The sequence below is a fragment of the Hylobates moloch genome, unplaced genomic scaffold (genome assembly GCF_009828535.3).
Source record: "Hylobates moloch isolate HMO894 unplaced genomic scaffold, HMol_V3 SCAFFOLD_10, whole genome shotgun sequence".
Lineage (NCBI taxonomy): Eukaryota > Metazoa > Chordata > Mammalia > Primates > Hylobatidae > Hylobates > Hylobates moloch.
The window spans coordinates 50866101-50891155 of NW_026652285.1; the positions used below are offsets into that span (position 1 = coordinate 50866101).

Here is a 25055-nt window from a genome sequence, read left to right on the forward strand (position 1 = left end):
AAGAAAAGGAAATAAAAGGTACACAGTTGAGAAGGAAGAAAACTGTCTCTGTTCTCATCTGAAAAAACTAACTTAAAAACTCCTGGAAATATTAAGTGATTATAGCCAGATTATTATTCAAAGCATACAAAGAACTTTTAAAATGTAACAATTAAAAAATGAACAACTCAATTAAAAATGCTCCAAAATTTTCTAATGTGCCAAAGATTGGTACATCTGTTCACCTCACTAAAGTAGATACATAGAAGGCAAATAAATATAAAAAGATGTTCTGTATCATATGTCATTAGGGAAATGCAAATAAAAACCACAATGAAGTACTACTACACACCTATTAGAATGGCCAAAATCCCAAACACTGACCACATCAGATGCTGGTGGGCATGTAGAGCAATAGAACTCTCATTCATCACTAGTGGGAATGAAAACTGGTACAGCCATTTTGGAAGACACTTTGGCAGTTTCCCTTAAAAAAACTAAACATACTCTTACCATATAATCCAGCAATCACGCTTCTTGGTATTTAACCAAAGGAGCTGAAAATATACCCACACAAAAACATGCACATAAATGTTTATAGCTTCATTCATAAAACTGCCAAAACTTGGAAGCAACCAAGATGTCCTTCAGCAGGTGAATGGATAAACTGTATTACATCTAGACAATGAATTATTATTCAGTACTAAAAAGTAATGATGAAGCCATGAAAAGACATGGAGGAACTTCAAATACGTATCAGGAGAAGCCAGATGGAAGAAGCCAATCTGAAAAGGCTACAAACTGTATGATTCTAACTACTGGCATTCTAGAAAAGGGAAAACTATGAAGACAGTAGAAAGATTAGTGGTTGCCAAATGGCAGGGGGAAGGGAGGAATAAATAGGCAGAGCACAGAGAATTTTAAGGCAGTGAAACCATTTTGTACAATGCTATAATAGTGAATATATAACATTTTACATTTGTCAAAACCCATCAATCATACAACCTAAAGGGTAAATCCTAATGTAAACTGGGTGATAATGATGTATTATGTATGTCGTTTCATTGATTGTAACAAATTTGTCACTCTGGTTCCAGATGCCGATAGTGCGGAAGGCTATTCCTGCATGTAAGGTAGAAGACATGGGGAAAATGTCTGTACTTTCTGTTCAATTTTGCTGTGAACCTAAAATTCCTCTAAAACATAGTGTGTGTGTGTATAAAAAATTAAATAGTGGTAATGACTGTACAGTTCCGTGAACACAGTAAAGTCACTGAATTGTACATTTTAAAATGGCACATTTTTTGGTATATGAATATATCTCAATAAGCTGTTATTTTTTTAAAACTCAATTTAATATTTTCTACTTCCTTTATAGCTGGCTCTTCCGTCTCTACAGACTCTGCTTCTTTCATATTGTCTTTCCTTTTCATGTTGGTCCCAACCTCTTCAAGTCACCGCCTGCCTGTGTGGGCTCCCACTGCTGCTCTGACCTTGCTGCTGCCACCGCCTACCTTCCCACTGCTCAGTTCTTACTACTTAGGAAAACACGGATCTTGTTCTGTCTTCTAACCTAGGGCTGAGAGGTAGGATACTAGCACTTCTAGTTTGCTTCCTGTGTAACTGCATTATTTTGGCACAGAGCACTTCTGACTTTAAAAAGGATTTATTTTTGAGCCAGATATGGTGGCTCATGGCTGTAGTTCCAGCTCCCAGCTACTTGGAGGCTGAAGAGAGAGGACTGCTGGAGCCTAGGAGTTTAAGGACAACGTGGGCAACATAGCAAGACCCTGTCTCAAAAAAAATTCTTGATGACAAAAGGAATAAATTATCAGAAATATATAAAAATTTCAAACTAATAACACACATAATAATGAAGCCTCAAAAATGGAGTAGAAGTATGGAATTAAAAGAAGAAATACATAAGTTTACAATCACAGTGGGAGATTTTAAAAAAGTCATTGAGGGGAAAACAAATGCACATTTTGTTTTTCCTCTGAAATTTTTGTGTTTTTTTCCTACAAAAAAGTGAGTGGATAGTTCTTCCTTTTTTCCCCTGCCAGAGATCCATTTTGGTATACTTTTATGAGTCAACCAAGCTATACAAAATACTTTTATGACACAAGATTGGTAAGGTAATTTGATAATATATCGCACAGTGTATACAATTTATATTTTACATATATTTTTATTTTATTCTATTTAAGATAAATGTGTATCTTAAAATAAAAGTTTAATATATTTCAATTTTCCCCAGAGTTCCCAAATTACATAAATGGGTAATTCCTACCCAAGTGGTCTCAGTATTGACAAAAAATTTTATGTCCATGGTTAGGTACAATCGTTTATGATGTTAAAATGTTGGTATTATTTTTTCAGTGTATTCAGAATTGACAAACTTTATAAAACGTGAAACTATGCAGATAATATAACTGAAAACCAAAAAATCTGTATGCTAAAATATCCACTTATAAAATATAAATGTTATACACTACAATTGGGGGGGAAAGAGTCCTTAAGGAGGACATGATAAAAGACAAACTTTAAAAGACTGATAAATTCAATGTAGTGAAAAGGCAAGTCATGAAGGAGCAGAAGTTATTTGAAAACAGTGAACTTAATGGACGTGCATCACTGATTCATAAAGAATTCCTCTATATTAATAATAAAAAGGGCAGATCAAAAGAAAACTGACATAGAATTAAATAAGCACTTCAAAAATATTTCCCATGGCAAAGTACTCAATCTGATTTTAATTACGGAAAGACAAATTCACACCACAATGATATGCTATTATACACCCAACCGAATGTCTGAAATTTAAAAGCTCATCTATGCTGTCTAAGGTATGGATCAAATAGAACACATACACACTGTTGGTGGGAGTGCCAACTCTTCCAATGTTTAAACTGTTTGGCAGTGTCATTGGGCTGAATAGTGACTCTGAGAAAGGTATGTCTATGCCCTAACCCCAGAACTTGTGAATGCAATCTTATTTGTCAAGAGGGTCTTTGCTGTAAGGATCTTGAGATGAAATCATCTTAGATTATGTGAGTGGGCCTTAAATCCCACCCACACTTGTAGGACAATTCCTTAGAAGACACAGAAGAGGAGAAGGTGCATACAGAGGAGAAGGCCATGTGAAGACAGAGTCAGAGATAGGAGTTGTGCAGCCACAAGGAATGCCGACAGTCACCAGAAGCTGGAAGAGAAAAAGAAGAGATTCTCCCCTAGAGCCTTCGGAGGAATTTTAGCCCTGCCAACACCTTGATTTCAGACTTCTAACCTCCAGAACTGGGGAGAATAAGTTTCTGTTGTAACCCACTGAGTTTGTAGTGCTTTGTTTCAAGAGTCCTAGGAAGCTAATACAGGCAGTATCTACTAGAGTTGAACATATGTATTCCCTGTGAACCATCACAGGGAGCTGCTGATAATATCTATTTCTTGTGGTGGATGGTGACTACATGGATGTGTTCACTTTGTGACAATTCATCAAGCTGAATACTTATAATCTGTATACTTTTCTATACATGTATATGCCAATAAAAACATTATTAAAAACAATAAAAATAACTGTCAGTATCCGACCGTTCCTGTCAGTTAACTGATCATGCTGACAATAAATTAAAATTTAAATAATTCAATTAGTTTGTTTTAAAAGACGTAATACAGAATTTTGCACCCCAAAATGTGAAATCACAATTTGAAGCACTTGTGAAGTACTTATTTGATGGGCTGATTAAAATTCAAACACAAGCATAAAGGACAGACAATAACCAAGAAAACTCCAAAGAACAAGATGGACAGATTTCATCTACTAGATATTAAGATTATTGTAACTGGTGATTTGAGAACTTTTATATTGGTATAGCAGAAGCAGATCAACCAAATAGCCTAGAGAAAGACTCGTGCATATAATAAAACTTGATACATGTCACATGTATCATTAACATCAATGGGAAGGAGCACAATTAAAAGAGTTAACAAGCCAGGCACGGTGGCTCACGCCTGTAATCCCAGCACTTTGGGAGGCTGAGGCGGGTGGAGCGTGAGGTCAGGAGATTGAGACCATCCTGGCTAACACGGTGAAACCCCATCTCTACTAAAAATACAAAAAAATTAGCTGGGCGTGGTGGTGGGCGCTGTAGTCCCAGCTACTCGGCAAGCTGAGGCAGAAGAATGGCGTGAACCTGGGAGGCGGAGCTTGCAGCGTGCCGAGATGGTGACAGAGTGAGACTCCAGCTCAAAAAAAAAAAAAAAAAAGAAGAGTTAACAAATTAAAAAATACATCTGCTTAAAAGCCCCAGAGAACTAAAAGGTAGTGAAGAATTACCATGCCAAGGTTTGGGAAAGAACAGGTCTAGAGAAGTGGGCCCAGTATTTGGGGTCAATTTTCCCATGGAGGTATTTGCTGATTCTGGAAGCAGCAGCTGAGAGGCTGAAGGGATGGGACTCTAGTGAAGCATCTTTGCATTGCACTATAGCTATTCACCAGGAAGATATGCCTGAGTAAACAGGCACAGCTCAGCTACCTAGTCACCAGAAGGCTAAAATGGAACAGATGGATAATGCCAAGGGTTGACAAAGATGTGAAATGAGACTTTCAGAATTGCTGACAGGGTAAATTTGTTGATTTATTGTGGAAAATACTTTGGTTTTATCTATTAAATCTGAAGGTATGCTTACTCTATGTGCTTGTAATACTACTACTAGGTACATATCCACCAGAAATGTACACCTATGTGCAACAAGAGACACATAACTGAGTATTCACATCAGCATTATTTGTAATAGCCCCAAATTGGAAACACATACAGGAAGTCCCTAAGTAGTAAAATGGGTAAATAAATTGTGGAATTTTCATGCAATAGAATACTACATGACAGTATAAATGAATGAATTACATAGAATGCATATACCTTACAGACATAATATTGAGCAAAAGAATCCAGACACAAAAGAAAATACACTCTTTGCTATCCTTTATATAAAAGTTTAAAATAACATGCTGTCTATGCAAGGTTAAAAAAATACACTACTTGATTCTCTTTGTATAAAAGTTAAACACAAGTTAAAACTAAACTATGGTATTTAGGGAAGCATATTTAAGTGTTAAGACTGAAAAGAAGGGGGAGGGGAAAAAACTAACAAGAAAAGGAAAATAATTACCTGAGTGAATAGTGGCTACCTGGTAGGAGAGGGCACTTGCAGGCATCAAGGGTCTTGGCAAAGTTCTACTTCTTGACAGGGGTGTTAAACTGATGTTTGCTTTTGTGATAAACCACTGCTGTATATTTTTTGTGTAGTCTTCTTTATGTGTGTGTATTTCACAATTAAAAGGGTAAAAAAAGTGGAGAAATGATGGATGAACTTACCATTCAATAAATGGTATTGGCACAACTAATAGAAGAATAGCAAGGAAATATTAAATCCTTACTTCCTACCATGCACAAAATCAATTATATGTATGCAGGAAGCCTATGAAAAGCAAAACCTTATAACTTTTACTAGAAAATAAGAGATTATATCTTCATATTCTTAGGGAAGAAAAAGAACTATTGAAGAAAATACAAAAATATAACAATAAAAGAAATGAGTGAGTTGATCACATTAAATTAAAACCCTTCTGCTGGCCAGGCACGGTGGCTCACGCCTGTTATCCCAGCACTTTGGAGGCTGAGGCAGGTGGATGACCTGAGGTCAGGTGTTCAAGACCAGCCTGGCCAACATGGTGAAACCCCGTCTGTACTAAAAATACAAAAATTAGCCAGGCATGGTGGCGCGTGCCTGTAATCCCAGCTCCTTGGGAGGCTGAGACAGGAGAGTTGCTCGAGCCTGGCAGGCGGAGGCTGCAGTGAGACAAGATCATGCCAATTGCACTCCAGCCTGGGCAACAAGTGTGAAACTCCGTCTCAAAAAACAAAACAAGACAAAACAAAACAAAACAAACCCAAAACCCTTCTGCAAAATAAACAAAATGAAAAAGACAAACCATGTAGTGACAGATAATTTCCATATGTGTAACAGTATTTCCAGAAGACATTTTCAACTGTGTATATATCAAAAACAAAAAGACAACTCCATTAGGGGTTGGGGTGAGAGGGAGACCAAGCAAGACTAGGAAAAGGTAATGTGCATTACAAACAACCCAACTGGCTAAGGAGCATGTGAAACACAGCAGGGAATATTCAGGTAATAGAGTGATATGGTAGTTTGGATAAATGAAACAGTCGTGTAGCAACATGAAAAAAAATCTCAACAACAATGCTAAGTGAAAAAAGACCAAATTGCAAAATGAAACCATTTCAATAAAATGTATAATCACGCATAATATTTAGAATCCAGTATTGCTCAGTGACACATACACATGTAGTAAAAGAGTGAAAAACTATGCCTAGGAATGATAAATGCCAACATGAGGCCAGTGGCTTCTGGGGAAGGAGAGAAATGAATCAGGGAGGGCTACACATAGTCTTTAATTTTATCTGTATCATTTTACTTGTGTGAAAAATGAAGATTGGAAGCACGTAGGTCAAAATTTTAAGTTCTCTATAATTATATACTCTTTTCTCTCACTCAGTTTACAGAAATAGAAGTAAACAAAACCCATTTTCTGAGCTATTCTAAGTTTTATTCTTGTATCAAACTGTGTATTTAGACCACACGGTATAAGCCCATCACACGCTTTCATGTTATGGCACTATCACTGAGGGAAGCTAAAGAAACAGCCCTTATGAATTCTAATATTTGGTTCCCTCGAGGGATATTATCGTGAATCTGATTTACTTCCTTCCATGGAATCTCCTTCTCAAGCTGCAGGAGAAGTCACTTGGGGCTCAGTACCTGAAGAAGCTAATTTGAGTAACTATTTGTTTTTTATGTTAAGGACACAGTGACTCTTGTAATAGGCCGTGATTATCTCCTTTCATTGGTTGCTAAGAAATGCTTGATTAAATCTGTGGCCTACCATTAGGGAAGGTACACAGTTGTGTGATTCATATTTTAATTCTTAATCTCACCATCCAATCCTTACTGTCCTTTCATCTAGATTTTTCATGTGATTTATTTTATCCCACTGGGCATGGAATATATGGCTACACACAAAATAACATATAACCATAAAAATAAATTTTGACAAATTTAATTACATTAAAACTTAAAACTTCAGTTCATCAAAAGATACCATGAGGAGAATAAATGGCAAGCTACAAAGTGGAAGAAGATATTTGTAATACATATACAAAAGGCTCACATGCAAAGAAAATAAGAAACTCCTATAAATTAGTAAGAAAAAGATAACCCAAAGGAAAAATGGACAAAGTTGGTAAATGGTAAACCTAAAATTCTCAAATTGAAGCCTTATTTTATTTTACCTTAAAAAAGTATCATTTAAATTATTATTTCTAATGCTATTACCTAGTGACAATGACAAGCACTGTTTACACCTTAGCCTTGGTAGAAAATCTTCCAAATTCTTTTCTTTTTGGCAGAGGGGTGAATAATCATCCAAATAATAATTTTATATTCATAATTAGTTATAATTACAAATATTGCATTATATTAAACATACTATTCCACAATCGGCCTTTTTCACATAATTCATCTTTTAAAAAAAGCTATTGCATGGATTATACTGTATAAATTCAATGTAAATTCTTTAAAACCTTTCCAATTTATATGCATACAAAAAGTGTTCATGTGTGTCTGTTTCCCTATACTCTGGATTAGCACTAAGTCCAGTTCTCTGGTTCAAACTCATAATTGGGTAATCAGAAAACTTCCTTCTAGCATAAGGGAAGCAAGGAGAACAAAGAGATGAAGAAGGAGTGCCATAATGAGGAAAGAAAAAAAAGCCAAAGAATGAAAGGTGAGAGGAGTTTAAAAAGGGACAAGTGACTGAAAATGAACAAAGTAATGAGGAAAGAGGTTAAATATAAAAACACTAGGTGTCTTTCAGGAATAGCCTTATGAATCAGGTCATGAATCCGAGCCAAGTGTACCAAAGGCCTAATTTGATTAAGATTTGATAAAAGCGGGCTTGATTCAATTCAATTAACGATCAGAGACCAGATATCTTAACCTAAGCTTTAACTTTTAACTACTTATAAATGTTCTTTAGGCCTTTCCTTTGGGGTTTGAGGTTTTTTCTCCTCAATTTTTAGTCAGGTTTTCCCCGCAAAGCCGAATGTTATCTGAAGAAAATTCCCAAAAGCTCACTCAACAATTTTTAGAGCAGAACAAAGTATATGTTTCACACTTTTAAAGAAAATGTTCAAATTTTGATTGCAGCTGAATAACTTCAAAATGGCTTCATTTTAAAACCTACCAGAAGAGACGGATCCAAAGGAAATGCATATTTTAGACTAACTGTTTTAAGATAGTTCAAAATCAAATGAGCAATACAGGAACTCTAAATTACTGGTAAAGGATCTCTGGCTGGTCTACTACTACCAATCGGTGTAAGAAGAGCTTAGAGGTAGAGGAGAGTTATTTCAACTCCTTCATGAAAGGGCAGGATTTTCATTCTATTTCCACCTTCTTTGCTGCCTTATAGCTCCTCTTGCTTTTTCTTTAAGTTTGTCTCTAACATCTAGAAGACACTGTGAGGGAGGGGAAAGAAAGCTGGTCTGGAAGGGCAGGGGACCTGGCCTTGAGTGACCTTGGCCACAGGCCTTCATCTCTCCATTCCTGTAACCTCATTGTTATGATGCACACCAGCAAACCTGATCTGTCCCCTCCACGGGGAGGTCAGCTGGTAGATTCCGATGAGTAACAGCTTCAGCAAGTTTTGGGTATAAAGTGCTAAGGTATTATAAACGTCTACGCTTTCCTTTTATCAATTGAGCAACTTCAAAAATCAGGTTTGAAGGATAAATAAATGTTTATGGGAGCCAAGGTCAGGGAATCCACCTTGATCAAGGAGGGCCTAGGGTAGGGAGAACTATCTTGACGTTTTAATAAAACGATAACGTAATTCCTCATGACCATTTCAAGATGATTAACAAATTCAAAACTCACATTCAGAAAGGACATGGAGGAGAAAAAGGTCTCAGTCTTTGAGATTCTATAAAGAGCTTACCCTGGAAGACAGTCATTGAGACAGTGTCTGAGAAAACATCTTTGTAGTAGAGCTCAGATATTCATGAAACAAAAAATCACAAAAATAAAGACTAAAAGGCAGTGTTTGGATACACACTGATAAACTAAAATATGTTATAAGCATGTCTTATTGTGTGCTTTGGGCTTTCAGGAGCACTGAAATAATGTACCCATGAAAGGATTACAGCAGAATAGTGGACTCCATGCTGGTGTGTTATCACAGGGAAAATAAGACAGCAAAGGGAATACACAAATCAATAAGACAGCAAAGGGAATACACAGATCAACACAGCTCTACCACCCTGGGTATTCTAGCCACCATTTGATAATGTATTTCCTTCTTTGAAGGAAAAAAGAAATTCATTCCCCAAACTGAGAATACAGGCAGACAAAAGCAGACCTACATAAAATTATGAAGATTAATATATAAGGTTTTAGAAATATTAAAAAGTAAAAGCAATAATGTAAAATGCTTCCCTTAGCTGCTCTTGTCTGTGGTCTGCAATGCATTTTCCACAGTTTCCTGGGATAGAAAGAAAAGCTGTCAGAATCCATTCCGAGGTTTTTCTCACAAATATATACCAAGGGAGGGAGGCACAACAAAGTCTGCTTTGGATTAAAGTTATGAACATCAGACTTCTAAACCAAGAACAAAATGTTTCTGGAGCTTATTTCAGTTTTGTCTCACCAAAACCAAAAAATCTGGGGAAACTAGAATTCTGTAGTTCTGAATTTTCTTTTTTTTTTTTTTTTTTTTGAGACGGAGTCTTGCTGTAGCCCAGGCTGGAGTGCAGTGGCGCGATCTCGCCTCACTGCAAACTCCGCCCCCCGGGTTTACGCCATTCTCCTGCCTCAGCCTCCCGAGTAGCTGGGACTACAGGCGCCCGCCACCTCGCCCGGCTAATTTTTTGTATTTTTAGTAGAGACAGGGTTTCACCATGTCAGCCAGGATGGTCTTGATCTCCTGACCTCGTGATCCGCCCACCTCGGCCTCCCAAAGTGCTGGGATTACAGGCCTGAGCCACTGCGCCCGGCCTGAATTTTCTTAATGATTAAGGAAGCTGAGAGGCAATGACATTATCATACATTAGTACAACTGGGGAAAAAAAAAGGATAATGCGACTACATCCCAACATTAAAAAATATTTTTGACAGTACTTCCTAATTACAGACGATGATAGCTGTGGCTAATATGGATGAAGGAATTCATGAACAGCACTTTTCTCATGATCCCATACTATCATCAGGCTTGACTAGAGGTCTCAGAAAGGAATACCATACAAGTTGACTTTCATCTTATAGAATTACCTAGACTTTCAAAAGATTCACAAGTGATTAGGGAGTCCTAATGAAAAAATTATAGCTTTATTATTTTAATTTGTAATTATTTAAAACTAGCATAAGACATCACCATAGGAATCAAAGGAACTGGGACAATATTTTTAGACGTTCTTAGTACCTGTACATTGAATGTCAAGTTACTGTGGGAACTTTAATTATGACACATGATAATAAAAACGATGCCATTTTATTCTAATTAACATAATATACTTTTATATAAAAATCTAGTCACTATCAGCTATGTCTGAGGAAAAATGGAATAAATGATCTGTAATGTTCAGATAACTGAAGAACCAGATTCAATTCGGTTGAACTGAATTAGCTGATGAGTTGCCAAAGGATTCTACTTTCTTTTCTATTGATAATTTTGAAGTGGTAAACTGATAAGTATTAAATCATGACATATATTTCTTCATATATATAATGCATTTATCTTGTGGAAAATGTGTATTGATAAACATTTATCCTCCTCTAGCTATAATGTAAACATCAGAAATGAATTCACATTTGCTTCTTATATCTCTTGTGTAATTGATAAATGCAAATTTTATTTTACTGGATGGCAAATTAAACAAGAGAAATGACAACCTACATAACAAAGGCTTACCTTTCCCCATATGGCTTATTCTGACCAAAAGCATATCTCATTTATAAGGTCTTTTAGGGCACAGTTGATTTTTTTCCCCCTTTTCGTGTCTTTTTAGACACTCTGGTACCCAGCATATAGTAGGGAAGCCCTCAAAATATTTTTTTGTCTTGATACAACATTCAAAAAAATCAGAAGTGTTAGAATAGATCTGCTCCCAAAATATGCAGTATATGTTTAAAATACTATATCCAGGGATTATGTAACAACAAACAAGCACAGACATAAAGATATACAGATGAAGATATCATAGCTAAAATTCTGACAGTAACTGCCTTGTATCTTGGTAACTTACTGTCATATATTGTAGCATGCTTTTAGGCACTTTGCTTTATAGTTATTCGGGGCAAATGATTGATAAACAAGCCTCATTCTTAAACAGAAGTTATTTGGTTAACTTTAAAGCCGATATACTTGCAACTCAGGAAAGATTCCGAAATGCATGAACAGGTAATTCTCGGTTCTATACAGACATTGGTTCACGGAAACTTCATCAATCCTATACATAACGAAATACTACAGAAGGTTGGATATGTATTTTAATGGAGATATTAATACTGGCAGAAAAATATTTAAAAGAACAAGTCAGGAATTCTTGTGTACCTAAAAAATGTACTGTATTAAAAGCATAATATGCTAGATCCCATTTTAGTCAGCAAATGGGGATCTCTCACTTCCTTCTTTTTTTCTACCCTATTATTAGAATATTTAATATTTATTATTAACCTACCACACTGCAATCTCTGCCTCTAACAGGATATCAATGGTGTCTTCTCCATTCCCCCAACACACACATACACATGCACACAACTACAGCTCAGAAGCAGAGATTTCTACATCCCTTAATTATCTTCCATAATCAATTGATTCATTGTCAGGTCTTTACCATCCTCAAAATCCACATTTACACCTATTAAGTTTCCCTGTAACAGGGAGGAGATAACAATACTGAATTCGTTCTCCAGACAGGCATATTAAGGATACTTCTTCAACTGCTCACTGCTTAACAAAATTATGCAACAGCCTAGAGAATTCTATAAGAGCAGAAAGGCCGCATCACCAAGATATTCCATGGCTCATAATGAACTGATTTAGAGCCCAGCTGCGAAGTCATTCACATTTGCCAAGAGAGATTTTGAGTACTCTTTGGGACACACCCATCACACAAACAATGATTTAAACAAAATGAAAACAAAACAAAACAGGATGACTCACTCCAACACTCCCAGTTCTATCCTGTAGGAGGAAGACTATAAAATGATCTGATGATTAGCCTAGGATTTCCATGTTATTTTCATTTTTAGAACCTCTGCATAGTGTTAAAAAGCATCAAATAGGCTCTAATTAGATTTGAACACAAGACCTGCTCATGCATCTGACAGAAGAGCTTACCACTTTGAGTATACCATGTGGTAACAGGATTATTTTTGGTTATTTTAAAAGTCCTAAAACCAAATTTCAAGAAAGCAAAGAATTAAGTTCACCCCATTCCCCACACCCTACTTCCTATCATTTACTTGTATCAGACAATAAAATGATAATCCATTGCCTGTCTAAAGAACACTTACCTCATTGTCTGACTCCACGAGAACTTGATCATATTCACTAAGCGCTACTAGAAACATGATAGAGGTGACATTTTCAAAGCAGTGTATCCATTTTCTTCTCTCTGACCTTTGGCCCCCTACATCGACCATTCTGCAAGGTTAACAATACTCATATTAATAACATATAAAGTAAAACTAAAAAGTCAACATAAGTATAGCACTACTTACAAACTTGGGGAAAATATTCTCTTGAATGACAATGATCATCCAAGTCAATTCAATTAATACTTATTGAATAATTACTAATTTCTTATTACCTAATATTCAAAGTCAAGACATTCTGGGTAACACATCATGATGGTTTTAAGAAAGTTACCTTATTTGTGCCAAGCAAAATGGTATTTTATTTAATGAAGCACTGAAGAGTCCAAAACTGAATGACTTTTTTGTTAAGCCCTACTGGCAAATACTGAACTTCAGTTTCTTTTCCTATAAAATCGGCAAAAAGATCCTCATGTATTTCTTATGGATGCTACACATGACTACAAGTACACTTAAAATATGTGAGATGCTATACAATTCAATATGGGTGGTATGATGCTTCCACTAAATGCAGATACGACCCCACTCATCCTTTATCAGCAGGGTAGGCATGTTGGGCATTTTTTTCTTCCCAATATTGATAAGAATTTGGCACAGGTCCAGCCATGTCAGGTCATTTACTTGAAGTGTTAGTGAATGAAGATACTACAAGGTACAAGACGGAGGCCATCATGTGAACCATTTCAATCATTTGTTTTTAACACATCAATTCTGTGCTGAATTACTGTTCAGAAACCAACACTGACACCAATTAATTTGAGTGACAATGTATGTCTGAAAATATCTAGCAATGCTTGGCACTGAGTCAAAGTTTCTCCAAATTGTTGAATCCATATCTTGAATGAAATGTACACAATGTTCACAGGAAAAAAATAGTCTCAGAGAATGAGCAATTTAGGTACAAAAATTTGACAGTAGGGCTCTTTAAACATTTGTTTAAAATTGCAGTTGCTCCTGGTGTTTTCCTGCCTCCTGGCATTAAACCTAAACTAAGAACTCAAGGATTTTCTAAGTGACTGCTCGTAAGCCTAGTAAGGCACAGGGGAGAGATCCAAGGGACAAAACAACAGATTCAGGGAGATCCATGTACTATGGACATCAAAGCCAGAATTTTTAGATCTTCAGAAGTATTAAAATGCTGGCTCTTCCCTAATGCCAAGGCGTGAATAATACGCTACTAATTTACATGAAATCCTCATTCCATGAAACTCTGTCACACTGGGCCCTAAAAGATGCTTCTGATGGTGGTAGAAAATTATACTTCTAAGTCATTACTTTTACTGTAGTGGCAAAAAATGTACTTCAAAAGCTAGTGTACAAAACGTGGAAAAAACAACATGTAATTGTAATCTGGTTTCAGAATCCACTAATTGCGAAGCAATAAGGAGATGAAAATCCCCATGAAATGCTATGTTTTCTAAAAGTATTTTGTAACATGGAGGAAGGAAATCTGGGTGTCTCAAATTAAAGATTTCTAAATACTATAAACTTAAAACGTAAGTAATATAGAATCCTGGAGCTACAAGGAACCCTGGGGATCATCTAATGCAATATAACCATTTTATAGATTAAAATACTGAGGCTCAGAAATAGTTTCAAAATGCCACCTATTTTGTGGCAATATCTATTAGAGCAATGTATGGAAGCCAGATTTGACCTCAGGTACAGAGGCCGATTAGAAGAAAACACAGTGTCACGGCAAGGAATGAAGGTGGGCCTGCTAATCAGAATCACTTGGCAGAGTGACAAAGGAGATAATAACTTCTACTTCATAACCAATATTGCACACATCCATCTTCAATGAGGTGGGCACTCCTAGAAAATGAACTCTCCACACTCCGAGACACATTCTCATTTCTCAAAGTACCATGTAGTTTGTATTCTAACTAAAAGTACAACTGAGTGATTGCATAATAAGAGATTGAATGAAAGTACATCAGTATTGTTCATTTTTTCTCATCCTAAAAACAAAACAACAGAATGCTTCTGTTGAAGTATTATCCAGACAGAACAGCAGCAGTGAGAGATGAGGTAATAAATTTTCATTCTATTTTGCTAGGTAAATATAGACTAGGTTAATTAACCCATTTTCAAAATCATGTATTTCAAAATTTTTCAAGCAACATATCTTATGAATACAAAATATCACATATTTTTCTTGCTACTGAAAAATTTTGCATTGGTACCAGAGGACCTGGGGAAAACACCAGCATGAAAACTTCTGACAGTATATAATTTCTGTGACTGACAGCATCATACGATCATTCATAGCTTACATAATTCTAAAAACATATCCATTGTCCTTACAGTTAAAATGACTGCCCAAAAGATTACAGTTAAGACCGATGGTTTACTAACCGATTTTACTCAACCACAAGCAAAACTAAGATTTTATTGATTTCTTAGTGATTTAAATTGAAAGGCCAAATGTTCCAGTACAAGTACATCTTTGTCTTTTTTTTTGAGATGGAGTCTCGCTTCGTAACCTACGCTGGAGTGCAGTGGTGCAATCTCGTTTCATTGCAACCTTCGCCTCCTGGGTTCAAGTGATTCTCTCACCTCAGCCTCCCAAGCAGCTGAGATTACAGGCGCCTGCCAGGATGCCCAGCTAATTTCTGTATTTTTAGTAGAGAAGGGGTTTCACCATGTTGGCCTGGCTGTTCTCAAACTCCTGACTTCAGGTAATCCACCCACCTTATCCTCCCAAAGTGCTGGGATTACAGGCGTAAGCCACTGCGCCCGGCCTCCAGTACATCTTTTTGTTGTTTCCTCCTTCAGAGATATGTCATTTTATTTGTATAACTAATGATAATAATTGGTATAAAGGCTATCTTGTTTTAAAGCCTACACATGATTCCAGTATTTATAGAGTTTACCAAATGTACTCAAGGCATAAAAGCTGGGAAATAGGTTTTAGGGACTCAGTTACTACCTGAAAATGACACTTTGTAAGTCAAAGGGGTATTCGATGATCCCTGTGGTGGGGACTCGAACTCTAAGCACATCTTGTTGCGTAGGCAGGTAGGCAGGGTCAGCTACGCGGTCCAAGTCATTAAGATAGCTAGAGGAGGGAAGACATAATGAGAATGTCAGTGACACCATCACACCAAAGCTGTCTACGGAAAGGGAAGGACAAAAATGAGTCCTAACAGAGAAGAAGAGCAAGAAAAATATCAGAAAGTGGTAGAGGAGTCTGTGGAAAAGAAAGATAAAGTCAACCTTCCATTACTGGAAGGTTATCCATCTATGGATTACATATACACCATAGTTCTCATTATCAATTAGAACTCATACTCCCCAGAGGCAGGGGGTGGGAGAAAAAGAAATTCAAATTAGTTTCCTATTCTCTACTTGTTTGGTAGGTTTGGTTGTCAAAGCAGGAGTTTAAAACAAATAGTGTTTAGGATAACAAAGAGTTGCACATAAGGTCAGAATGCCTTTTTTTTTTTTTTTTTTTTTCCAGAACATCAGAGTCTTCCTGGAATGAATTTCATTATTCCCCTAAGAGAAGACAGCAGGCTACAGTGTCCTAAATTCTGCCCAGAGTCTAAGTCATTCATGATTAATGTGAAGCCATGACATTTCTAGTTACTGCAGTAATAATGTGTCTAAGGTCAGATATTCCCAATGTTTGGAGTCACCACACCTAAACTTTACATTTATCTGGTTATATGATACTTGATACTTTTCCCTTCCCTTAAAAAAATGTTTCTTTTGAAATAACTTTAGACTCACAAGGAGTTGCAAAAATATTACAGAACATTTCCCTGTACCCTTTACCCAGCTTCCCCAAACAATAACATCTTACATAACCACAGTACATTATCAAAACCAGGAAAATGACACTGATACAATACTATTAACAAAACTACAGACCTTACGGAATTTTGTCCATTGTTATATACTTTTATGCTACATATTGTATGTATGTATACAGTCATCCCTCAGTATCTGTGAGCGACTGGATCCAGGACCTCCTGCACATACCAAAATCCCTGGATGCTCAAGTCCTCCACATAAAATGGAACAGTATTTGCATATAATGTATGCATAGTCCTCTCTTACAATTTAAATCATGCCTAGATTACTTACAATGTCAATGCTATGTGAAAAGTTGTTATACTGTAGTGTGTAGGGAATAATGACAAGAAAAGTCTGTACATGTTCAGTAAAGATACAATTTTTCTCTGAATATTTTTGATCCGTAGGTTGTTGAGTTCACAAATGCAGAACCCATAGATACAGAGGGCTGATTGTATTATGGGGGGTTATCTAGTTCTATGAGATTTTATATGTAGAGATTTGTGTAATACCCCCACAATCAGGACATAGAATTGTTCTATCACTACCTGTGTTATCCCTGGCAGTCATACATATGTTCTTCATCAGTGTAATTTTGCCATGTCAAGAATCTTTTATTCCATTCACCCTTGGCAGTCACACATATGTTCTTCATCAGTGTAATTCTGCCATGTCAAGAATCTTTTATTCCATTCATGTTTCATTTTCTCAAAGTGTAAAAAATAATCTGAAATGTTGAGAATGACATAATTTGATAGAATTGAGTGGTATCTTCATGATTTCAAAGAGTAACAGTGTTCTCCTTTGTCCTGGAAAGCATGGGGCACAGACATGGTTTCAAAACACACAACTACCAAGTATACGCACAAAGTAACTAACTTACGAACGAGATTAAAGAAAAGGTGGGACCCTTAATAGAAATGGAAGGGGTTAGATCTTCAACTCTTTATACCCACAAACAAGAGGTGAGTTCTGAGATACATAACAAGGAATGCCTTGTGAATAGCATGTTATAATTGAGCAATAACAAATACTCAGTGGACATGACCTACCCAGGGTAGGGACTCAGACATACCCATCTTTATTTCTGCCTTAGTTCCTAAAAGAATGCCAGGCAAATAGTACTTAATGAATATGTGTTGGATGGACTGATGGATTTCCTATGCTGAGATTTAGTTTTATCATTATTGAAATAGCATTCTTACTAGTGGTATTTCTGTATGAATGATATCCTTAAATTTGAAACTGAATGTAAAAAAAAAGTTAAATCTACAAGATTCATGGAATCATAAAGGAGGAGGATTAAATCTGACTTTAACAAAGAAATAAAATTACTGCCTCTTTGGAGGTGTGTTATCAATTCTTTAAGACAAAAAAAGTATCAGCCCAGAAATTCCTATTGCAAATCAATTAATTGGTATTCCAGGGGCCTTATCCCTGATACACTGATGATTCTCTAGCTGGCAATCAGCTCTCTACTGAGTAACAGGAACCAGCCTGATATCTCCAATCATTATAAAACTGGCTGGAAGAAAAATAGAGGGAGGCTGGGAGAATGCTGGTGTGAAAGACAGAAAGGAAACGTAAAAATGGACTAGACCCAGAATTTTAGTAAATATCTTGCCATGATCATGGAGTCCTCTGATAAGAGTTAACGAGCCCATGTTCTGGGAAGTGATCTGTATTTCACTCTACTGATAAACCAGCTCATCACATCATAAATAAAAAATCAGATAGCTACTCTGTATGGATGGAGTTTCATAATTTATCAGCTTCTTGATTTGAAAAACCTGAATGTCCATTTTGAAATCTACAAGTTCACCATTTAACTACTGTATACAAAAACTTATTTCAGAGGAATCAAATAACTTTAAATTTCCACTGGCAAGGCTGCTCAGAAATAAATTGCCTGATAAACCATCTCTACTCGCCTAATGCCATACACAGAGGTCAGAACAGAGGGCTGTTAATTCTTGTAATGGAAGGTGCTGTGGTGTTCCTGAGGTAAAGGGAAAGTGTGGTTTTCTGTTTTCTGAAAATGAACCTAACAGATTACTCATTGCCACTCCATACTAAAGCACAGATGAGTGTTAGCACAGGAGAATTTAAAGAATCAGCACATGAAGTGGGAAATTACCTGTCACATTGCTTGGATAAGATGGAATCAGGCACACACCTGCCACTAGAAAACTTTTCACTTACAAGGGGTTAGAGGCTACCCTAAAAAAATTGTCAGTGGTGTCACTCCTAAGTTCAGGGTACTGAACTGAATATCCAAGACACTCATACTTGCCAAGAATACTTTTTCCTCTTCATCTTTTCAATGGCAGTATACAGACCACAGAGAATGACAACAACAGCATAGCAACAACTAACACTGAGCACCTGCTGCCTGCCAGGCTCTGTTCTGTCTGTTCATTGCCCAGGTATCAACACAGTTCACAGCAAAGAAACAGCCATTAAAGATGCTTCATAAATTTCTGGTTAACTTAAAAGGAAGCTACAGTTTTTGCTTGCCATTCTTTTTGCTTTGCCTCAGTTGAATGATAAGAGAGAAAGGCTCACTTTGCTTGGGGTGAAAGAGTTAAATTAATCTAGCTTAACAAAAGACAAGACTAAGAGGAACTGTATCTAGCTCTGCTAGTTGCAACATACATCATCTAGAACCAAAAACCAAGCCAAACAAAAACTCAAAACAAGGCAAAGAAAAACAACAAAACCTCGAACTAAACAAGACATACAAACTATTTTCTCCTAGAGTAAAATCTGGGAAGCTAACCAGGATTGAAGATATGTTACAGACAATTTGTGAAGCAGGTAAAATTTATAGACCACGAACCGCATTTTTGGCTGGGCGCAGTGGCTCACACCTGTAATCCTAACACTTTGGGAGGCCCAGATCACTTGAGGCCAGGAGTTTGAGACTAGCCTGGCCAACGTGGCGAAACCCCATCTCTACTAAAAATATGAAAATTAGCCGGGTTTGGTGATGCATACCTGAAATGCCAGCTACATGGGAAGCTTAGGTATGAGAATCGCTTGAACCTGGGAGGCAGAGGTTGCAGTGAGCCACCACGGCACCACTGCACTCCAGCCTGGGCAACAGAGTAAGACTCTGTCTGAAAAAAACAAAAACAAAAACAAAACAAAAAACAAAAAGCCCCTGCATTTTTCATTGCCAAGAAGGGATCAAAGAGCTGCTGCCCGCATAACCCCCAATCCCATGCAATCCCCCTCACTCTGGGCTCACAGGACTCAGAGCAGGGATTCAGCACACTCTGTATTTCACATTTGCTAGGGAAAAAGGGAACTTTGTTCCCCTAGAAATGGAGTGCTAGCATGGTAAGAGTAGAACATCATCATTTGATGGTCCTCGTCACATACTGAGAAAAGGTAATAAAATAATCTCTTAACTGAATTGTACTTTCCATTGAAGCATTTACTATTCTGAAAAAAAAATTGGTGGAATATGAGGGATGGGTTCATGTTAAATTATTCCATTCATTCAACCTTTTAAAAAGAAAACCACACCGAGGTCTGAATAAATTTATACTGTAAATTCAGAGTTAATTATAGCCATAATTTCTTTTGTAGGAATGATTCTGAGTGGCTATCGAGGTCATTCTCAAGGGTGTTGCCATGGTGCCAGGCACAGGTACATTTCCAAGGCAATGTATGTGTAACAAGTATCTGGCAGTGACTCCTGATGTCAGGGAGAGGAAGCTCCCATGTTTTACATAAGGCTTGTTAAGTATCTAGGAGACAAGCTATTCATGTTAGAAAATGGGAGATTTAGCTGCTTAAACCCACCTTACTCCAATCCCTCCATGGGGATTCAATGACTTTTCACTGTGCTGAGACATTATAAATTATTAATTTATAATTTTATTTAAAAAAAGAAACCCCGAACTCAATATTCTTCCACTTGTTTGCCCAGTTAGCTATGGCCCTCATACTCGGTGGTCAGGGCCCACAAGTGCCTTTGTCCACGGCTCTATCAACAACACTTAGCCAAGGACCTGGAGCACAGCAGGTGCTCAGCATGGATCCAAATTAAAACTATTTTATGGGAAGTGCTGTAGTGGTTAGAAAGGCAAAAACACAGGAGAGGGGAGGTTGTTAGCTATCCATCCTTACGAAATTACTTCTCTTGGCTATTACTGGCCTGCATCATGTAATAACCAAGTTCTGAATAAAAATGTCTCTGACAAAGACAACACAGAAAGAAAAAGCATTATTTGTTTAACTTCATTTAGTAGATTTGCTTCTTGCTATTCTTTAGGTCCTGGCTAGAGAATGACAAAATGTTTATGTCCATTTTATACCTGTTTCAAGCTTTCAGGCCTTAGCATTCTAACACAGTGCAAACTGAGGAGGTGGGACTTTATTAACAAGACATTTCTGATACAATCTTCTTGATGGAAAAAATAGCTTTTTGATGGTTTTCAGTGAAAAGTGAGGGAACAAAGACACTTGTGTATTAATGTTTCAATGATTCCTTTCTGACCATAAGCAAAATGCAGAGTCATCTGGAATTAAACAACATATTTTGGCCATGACATTATGATAGATGCTACAGATAGGAAGATTCGCTGGATATGATCCTTACCTGCAAGGAGTTTATCAATTTGTGGGGAAATAAGGGTTACATAAAAACAAGAATGGTGAGATTTATACAGATGAAATGAACCTTTGTATATTTTGGATACAGTCACTTTCTGGGAACCTGTTCGAACAATCTCTAGTCCTTGGTGATAATCCTCAAAACATTCTTCTGTGTAGTATGGCTGCACTGCATGAAAGACTTAACAGAAATCATGCCCATTAGTTTACACCTTGTAACAGATAAATTCTTTACACGCTGAACATCAGGATAATCTCTGGCAGAAGAAAAATAAATTCAGAAACAGGACATAATCCAATACTTTAAATGATTAAAATATATGACAGAAGCTTCAACTTCTCTAAAATAATATGCCCAAATCAATATTACATATAACACTTTCTCTCTTGAATATGTTTTAAAAAGAGATTCCAATTGTTCCTTAATTTTGACATTTTATCAATAACAGTTTTGAGGTGTTCAAATTAATTTATGCTCCCATTTGATATGAATGAAAACTGATTTTTAAAAGTCTCTTTTTAACATTAAAAAGAACCACCCCCCCCCCCCACCTATGACTGGAAGAGTAACTGAAATCTAGACCAAGAATAGCACAGAAATTAAAAATTCAAGTGCTTTTTCTCTTAAATGAAGGAAACAAAAAATTAAAATTTAGAGATATGAGCTGGCAGATAAAACATACCACATTACAGCTAGCATTAATAAATTTTATAAGCCAGGTGTGGCAGCATGTGCCTACGGTCCCAGCTACTTGGAAGGCTGTGAGGCAGAAAGATTGCTTGAACCCAGGAGTTTCAGGGTGTAACCACTGCACTCCAGCTTTGGCAACATAGTAAGACCCTGACTCTAAATACATATATTAAAGTTAGAGGCATACAACCCTCAGTAATTACACCAAAATGCAAAAAGTACCTGTGGATAGTTAAGTAGGAACAGAAATCTCTGAAATTTCATGCAAATCCAACCAGATAGGATAAATGAAATAGCATCTTGGGGCTTTCAATGTAGCATGACACGGGGTGTGTGTTGGAGGTTGGGTAGCTCTCTGACCCCTATGTAAGGGCCTCCTATGGAGAGGCTGCATTTATAACAAATTTGCAGTTCATGTCAAATACTAAGATGAAGTTATGGCACAGAAAATGATTCTGGGTAGGTCTTCACATTTTTAATTATTGAAAAGAAGGTTAGAAAAACGAGGTCGACTTCATTTAAAAAAATTAAGACCTCATTGTGAGAGGAACAGTCTTTGGGGAGTTGAAAGGTAGATCATACCATGAGATGGTATCTGACACTGTCAAAAGCACTGGAAGCTAAAGAGAAATCAGAAACACACAGTTATCGTGCAGTTGCTATATGACCACAAAGGTCGAAAGGAAAAAAGTGAAAAAAAATTGTAAAGTGACCTGCAAAAACAAATGAAGCAGTAACAGTTCTGCAAAACTGGTATCCTGAGGGGAGAGTCAAGGAGAGGTTTTGGTAGCATAACCTACTCTAGTCCTTTCCTCATCTGGCAAATCCTGTGGCTGACAGGAGCCTGGCTGGTAATCTGGTTAGGATGGTTAGCGGCACAAGATTGCTCACTCCACAAACACTTCCATCTCCTAAAAAGCTCATTTTGCAGAGAGCAAATCAACCTTCCTTTTTCCTTTTTGATACCTGACATACATGTTAGAGTTCAAGGATGTGCAGCATTTATTAACAGGCATTTTGTTCATAAGTTTACTTTTTTTTTTTTTTGTGACGGAGTCTTGCTCTGTCGTCCAGGCTGGAGTGCAATGGCATGATCTTGGCTCATTGCAACCTCTGCCTCCTGGGTTCAAGCGATTCTCCTGCCTCAGCCTCCCGAGTAGCTGGGATTACATGAGCGCACCACCATGCCCGGCTAATTTTTGTATTTTTATTAGAGACGGGGTTTCACCTTGTTGGTCAGGCTGGTCTTGAACTCCTGACCTCGTCATCTGCCCACCTCAGCCTCCCAAAGTGCTGGGATTACAGGCATGAGCCACCGCACCCGGCCAAGAAGTTTGCTTTTAATACAAAGTGGCAGGTTCAAAACAAATCCTCAGTGATAGCAGGTGGGTTATAATCCTACCATTTATGAAAGCTGTTCAAGGGAGACCACTCTGGAGGATAAAAGAGAAGGCTTCGAGATTATGCATTTCAATTTCCCTCTACCAAAGAACTAACCCAATCGAGAAAAGTAAGATTTTTAAAACTAAATTAAATATCTCCTAAAAAGATTCTATCACTGCATTTGATAAATAGTTTCATTATCTTATGAATCTGAAAGTCTGACGTAAAGAGAACACTAGTGCCAAATAGGGAAAGGGCCAGGCAACTAAGTGTCTGCCAGACAGATGCCAGGGCCAGGGCTGGGCTCACAGCAATAGATTCTCAGGTGTAGTGCTCAAAAAAATAAATCAACTTTGTAATTGAAAATGAAAACAAAACAACAATAGCAATGACAGAGAAAGAGAGAAAAGAAAGAAGGAAGTCTTTTTCAATTTGCCTATTTGGCTTTGTTAATTTATTCATCTTTTATATATGATAACTTTCCAAGCTATTGGTTAATTTTGACACAATTCTAAAACATATCAAGAAATAGCTGAAGATTACTTTTTAATTCTGGTCTGCCTGCCTTGAAATTGGATGGCGATGCTTAATTCAGTTAATTTACACATATTTATTGGGAATCTGTTATACATTAAATTCTAATGCAGTGTGTTAGATGGAGGGAGATTGGCACAGAGAACTGGCACAATATACGTTAAAATACCTTCTTTGCCTTTAGAGATTTCAGGCTACCTGTGAAGCAAAGAGAGCACCGATGAATCAATTAAGAAACAATTAAGTGCCAAATTGTGAGCTGCTAATGATGAATGCAATAGGAAGGGAGAGATGATTATGAACTGTACTCACTGGAGAATAGTGTGCAGTAGAGGTGGGGATGGGTTACTCCGTGCAGACAGAATGGGATTTAAACAGGCAGAAAAGGAGAGACAGATAAGAAATTAGGAAAAGTACAGAACTTCCTTTTTCCTCTATCACTCATTCATTCAACAACTTTTATGGAAAGTCTACAATAAGCTAGGCACTATGCTTAGGCTGAGCGTTAACTACAAAGAAAAAAGGACACAAATCGTGTCCTCAAGGAGATTATAGTCTGGCAATGAAGAAAAATGTGTTATAAATAACCATACTACAATGCAGATGTAATGTGGGTCAAAAGAGAGCTTCCAGTGATTGCAGCCAAGAGCAAAGAGCAATACATAGGTCATACTGATTTAAGTGGGTCTCCCATGGTCATGTCAGTTATGTCACCTTAATTTGGATATTGGTTCTATGAGATTAGAACTTCCGTTTTGACAAGGATGATCAGGTCTGGAGAGCTGGTCATGCTAACATGAGTTAACGTAAACTAATTATAAATCAAAATTCAATTCACTATTTTAAACTGAAAAAAGACTTTAACCTGATAATGAACTCAAGAATACCAGAGTCAGCAAGGCTTCTTGGGAGGTGGGGAGTCAAAAAAGGTGCTGAATGACCTTACGGGTTACATAAAGACAGCAAGATTCTTTGGCTCCCCTGTGACTGGAAGTGGGATGGGGTTGTCTTCTAATCATGTGCATGTTCTATTAGCCCCCTTACAAAAGACTGTCACTCCTATCTCTGCTTCAATTGATTGCTAAATCCTATGAAACCCTCTCATCAGCTGCAACATACCACCATACCATACTAGACACTACGAGTCAAGCGCACATGACACATAATACTTGCACTCAGAAGCCAAATCAACTCAATGAACATTTCTGGTCATTCATGCCATTTTTATGCTAGACATTCTTTGTGTGGCATTTAGTGGTACGTCTAGGAAATATGATCTAGAACTTTCTGTTGCTCACGTCCTACCACA

The 25055-nt window shown here is 37.1% G+C and overlaps 1 protein-coding gene across 1 annotated transcript in view; it reads right to left on the reverse strand.

Annotated features, from left to right (window-relative positions):
- Window positions 1-25055, reverse strand: part of GNAQ (G protein subunit alpha q) — a 320250-nt gene that overhangs the window by 60436 nt on the left and 234759 nt on the right. Inside the window, exons 4-5 of the mRNA XM_032164343.2 lie at window positions 15647-15775; window positions 12634-12763 (exon numbers count right to left, since the gene is read on the reverse strand). Of these exons, the coding sequence (XP_032020234.1) occupies window positions 12634-12763; window positions 15647-15775 (259 nt within the window). The remainder of the gene's footprint in view (window positions 1-12633; window positions 12764-15646; window positions 15776-25055) is intronic.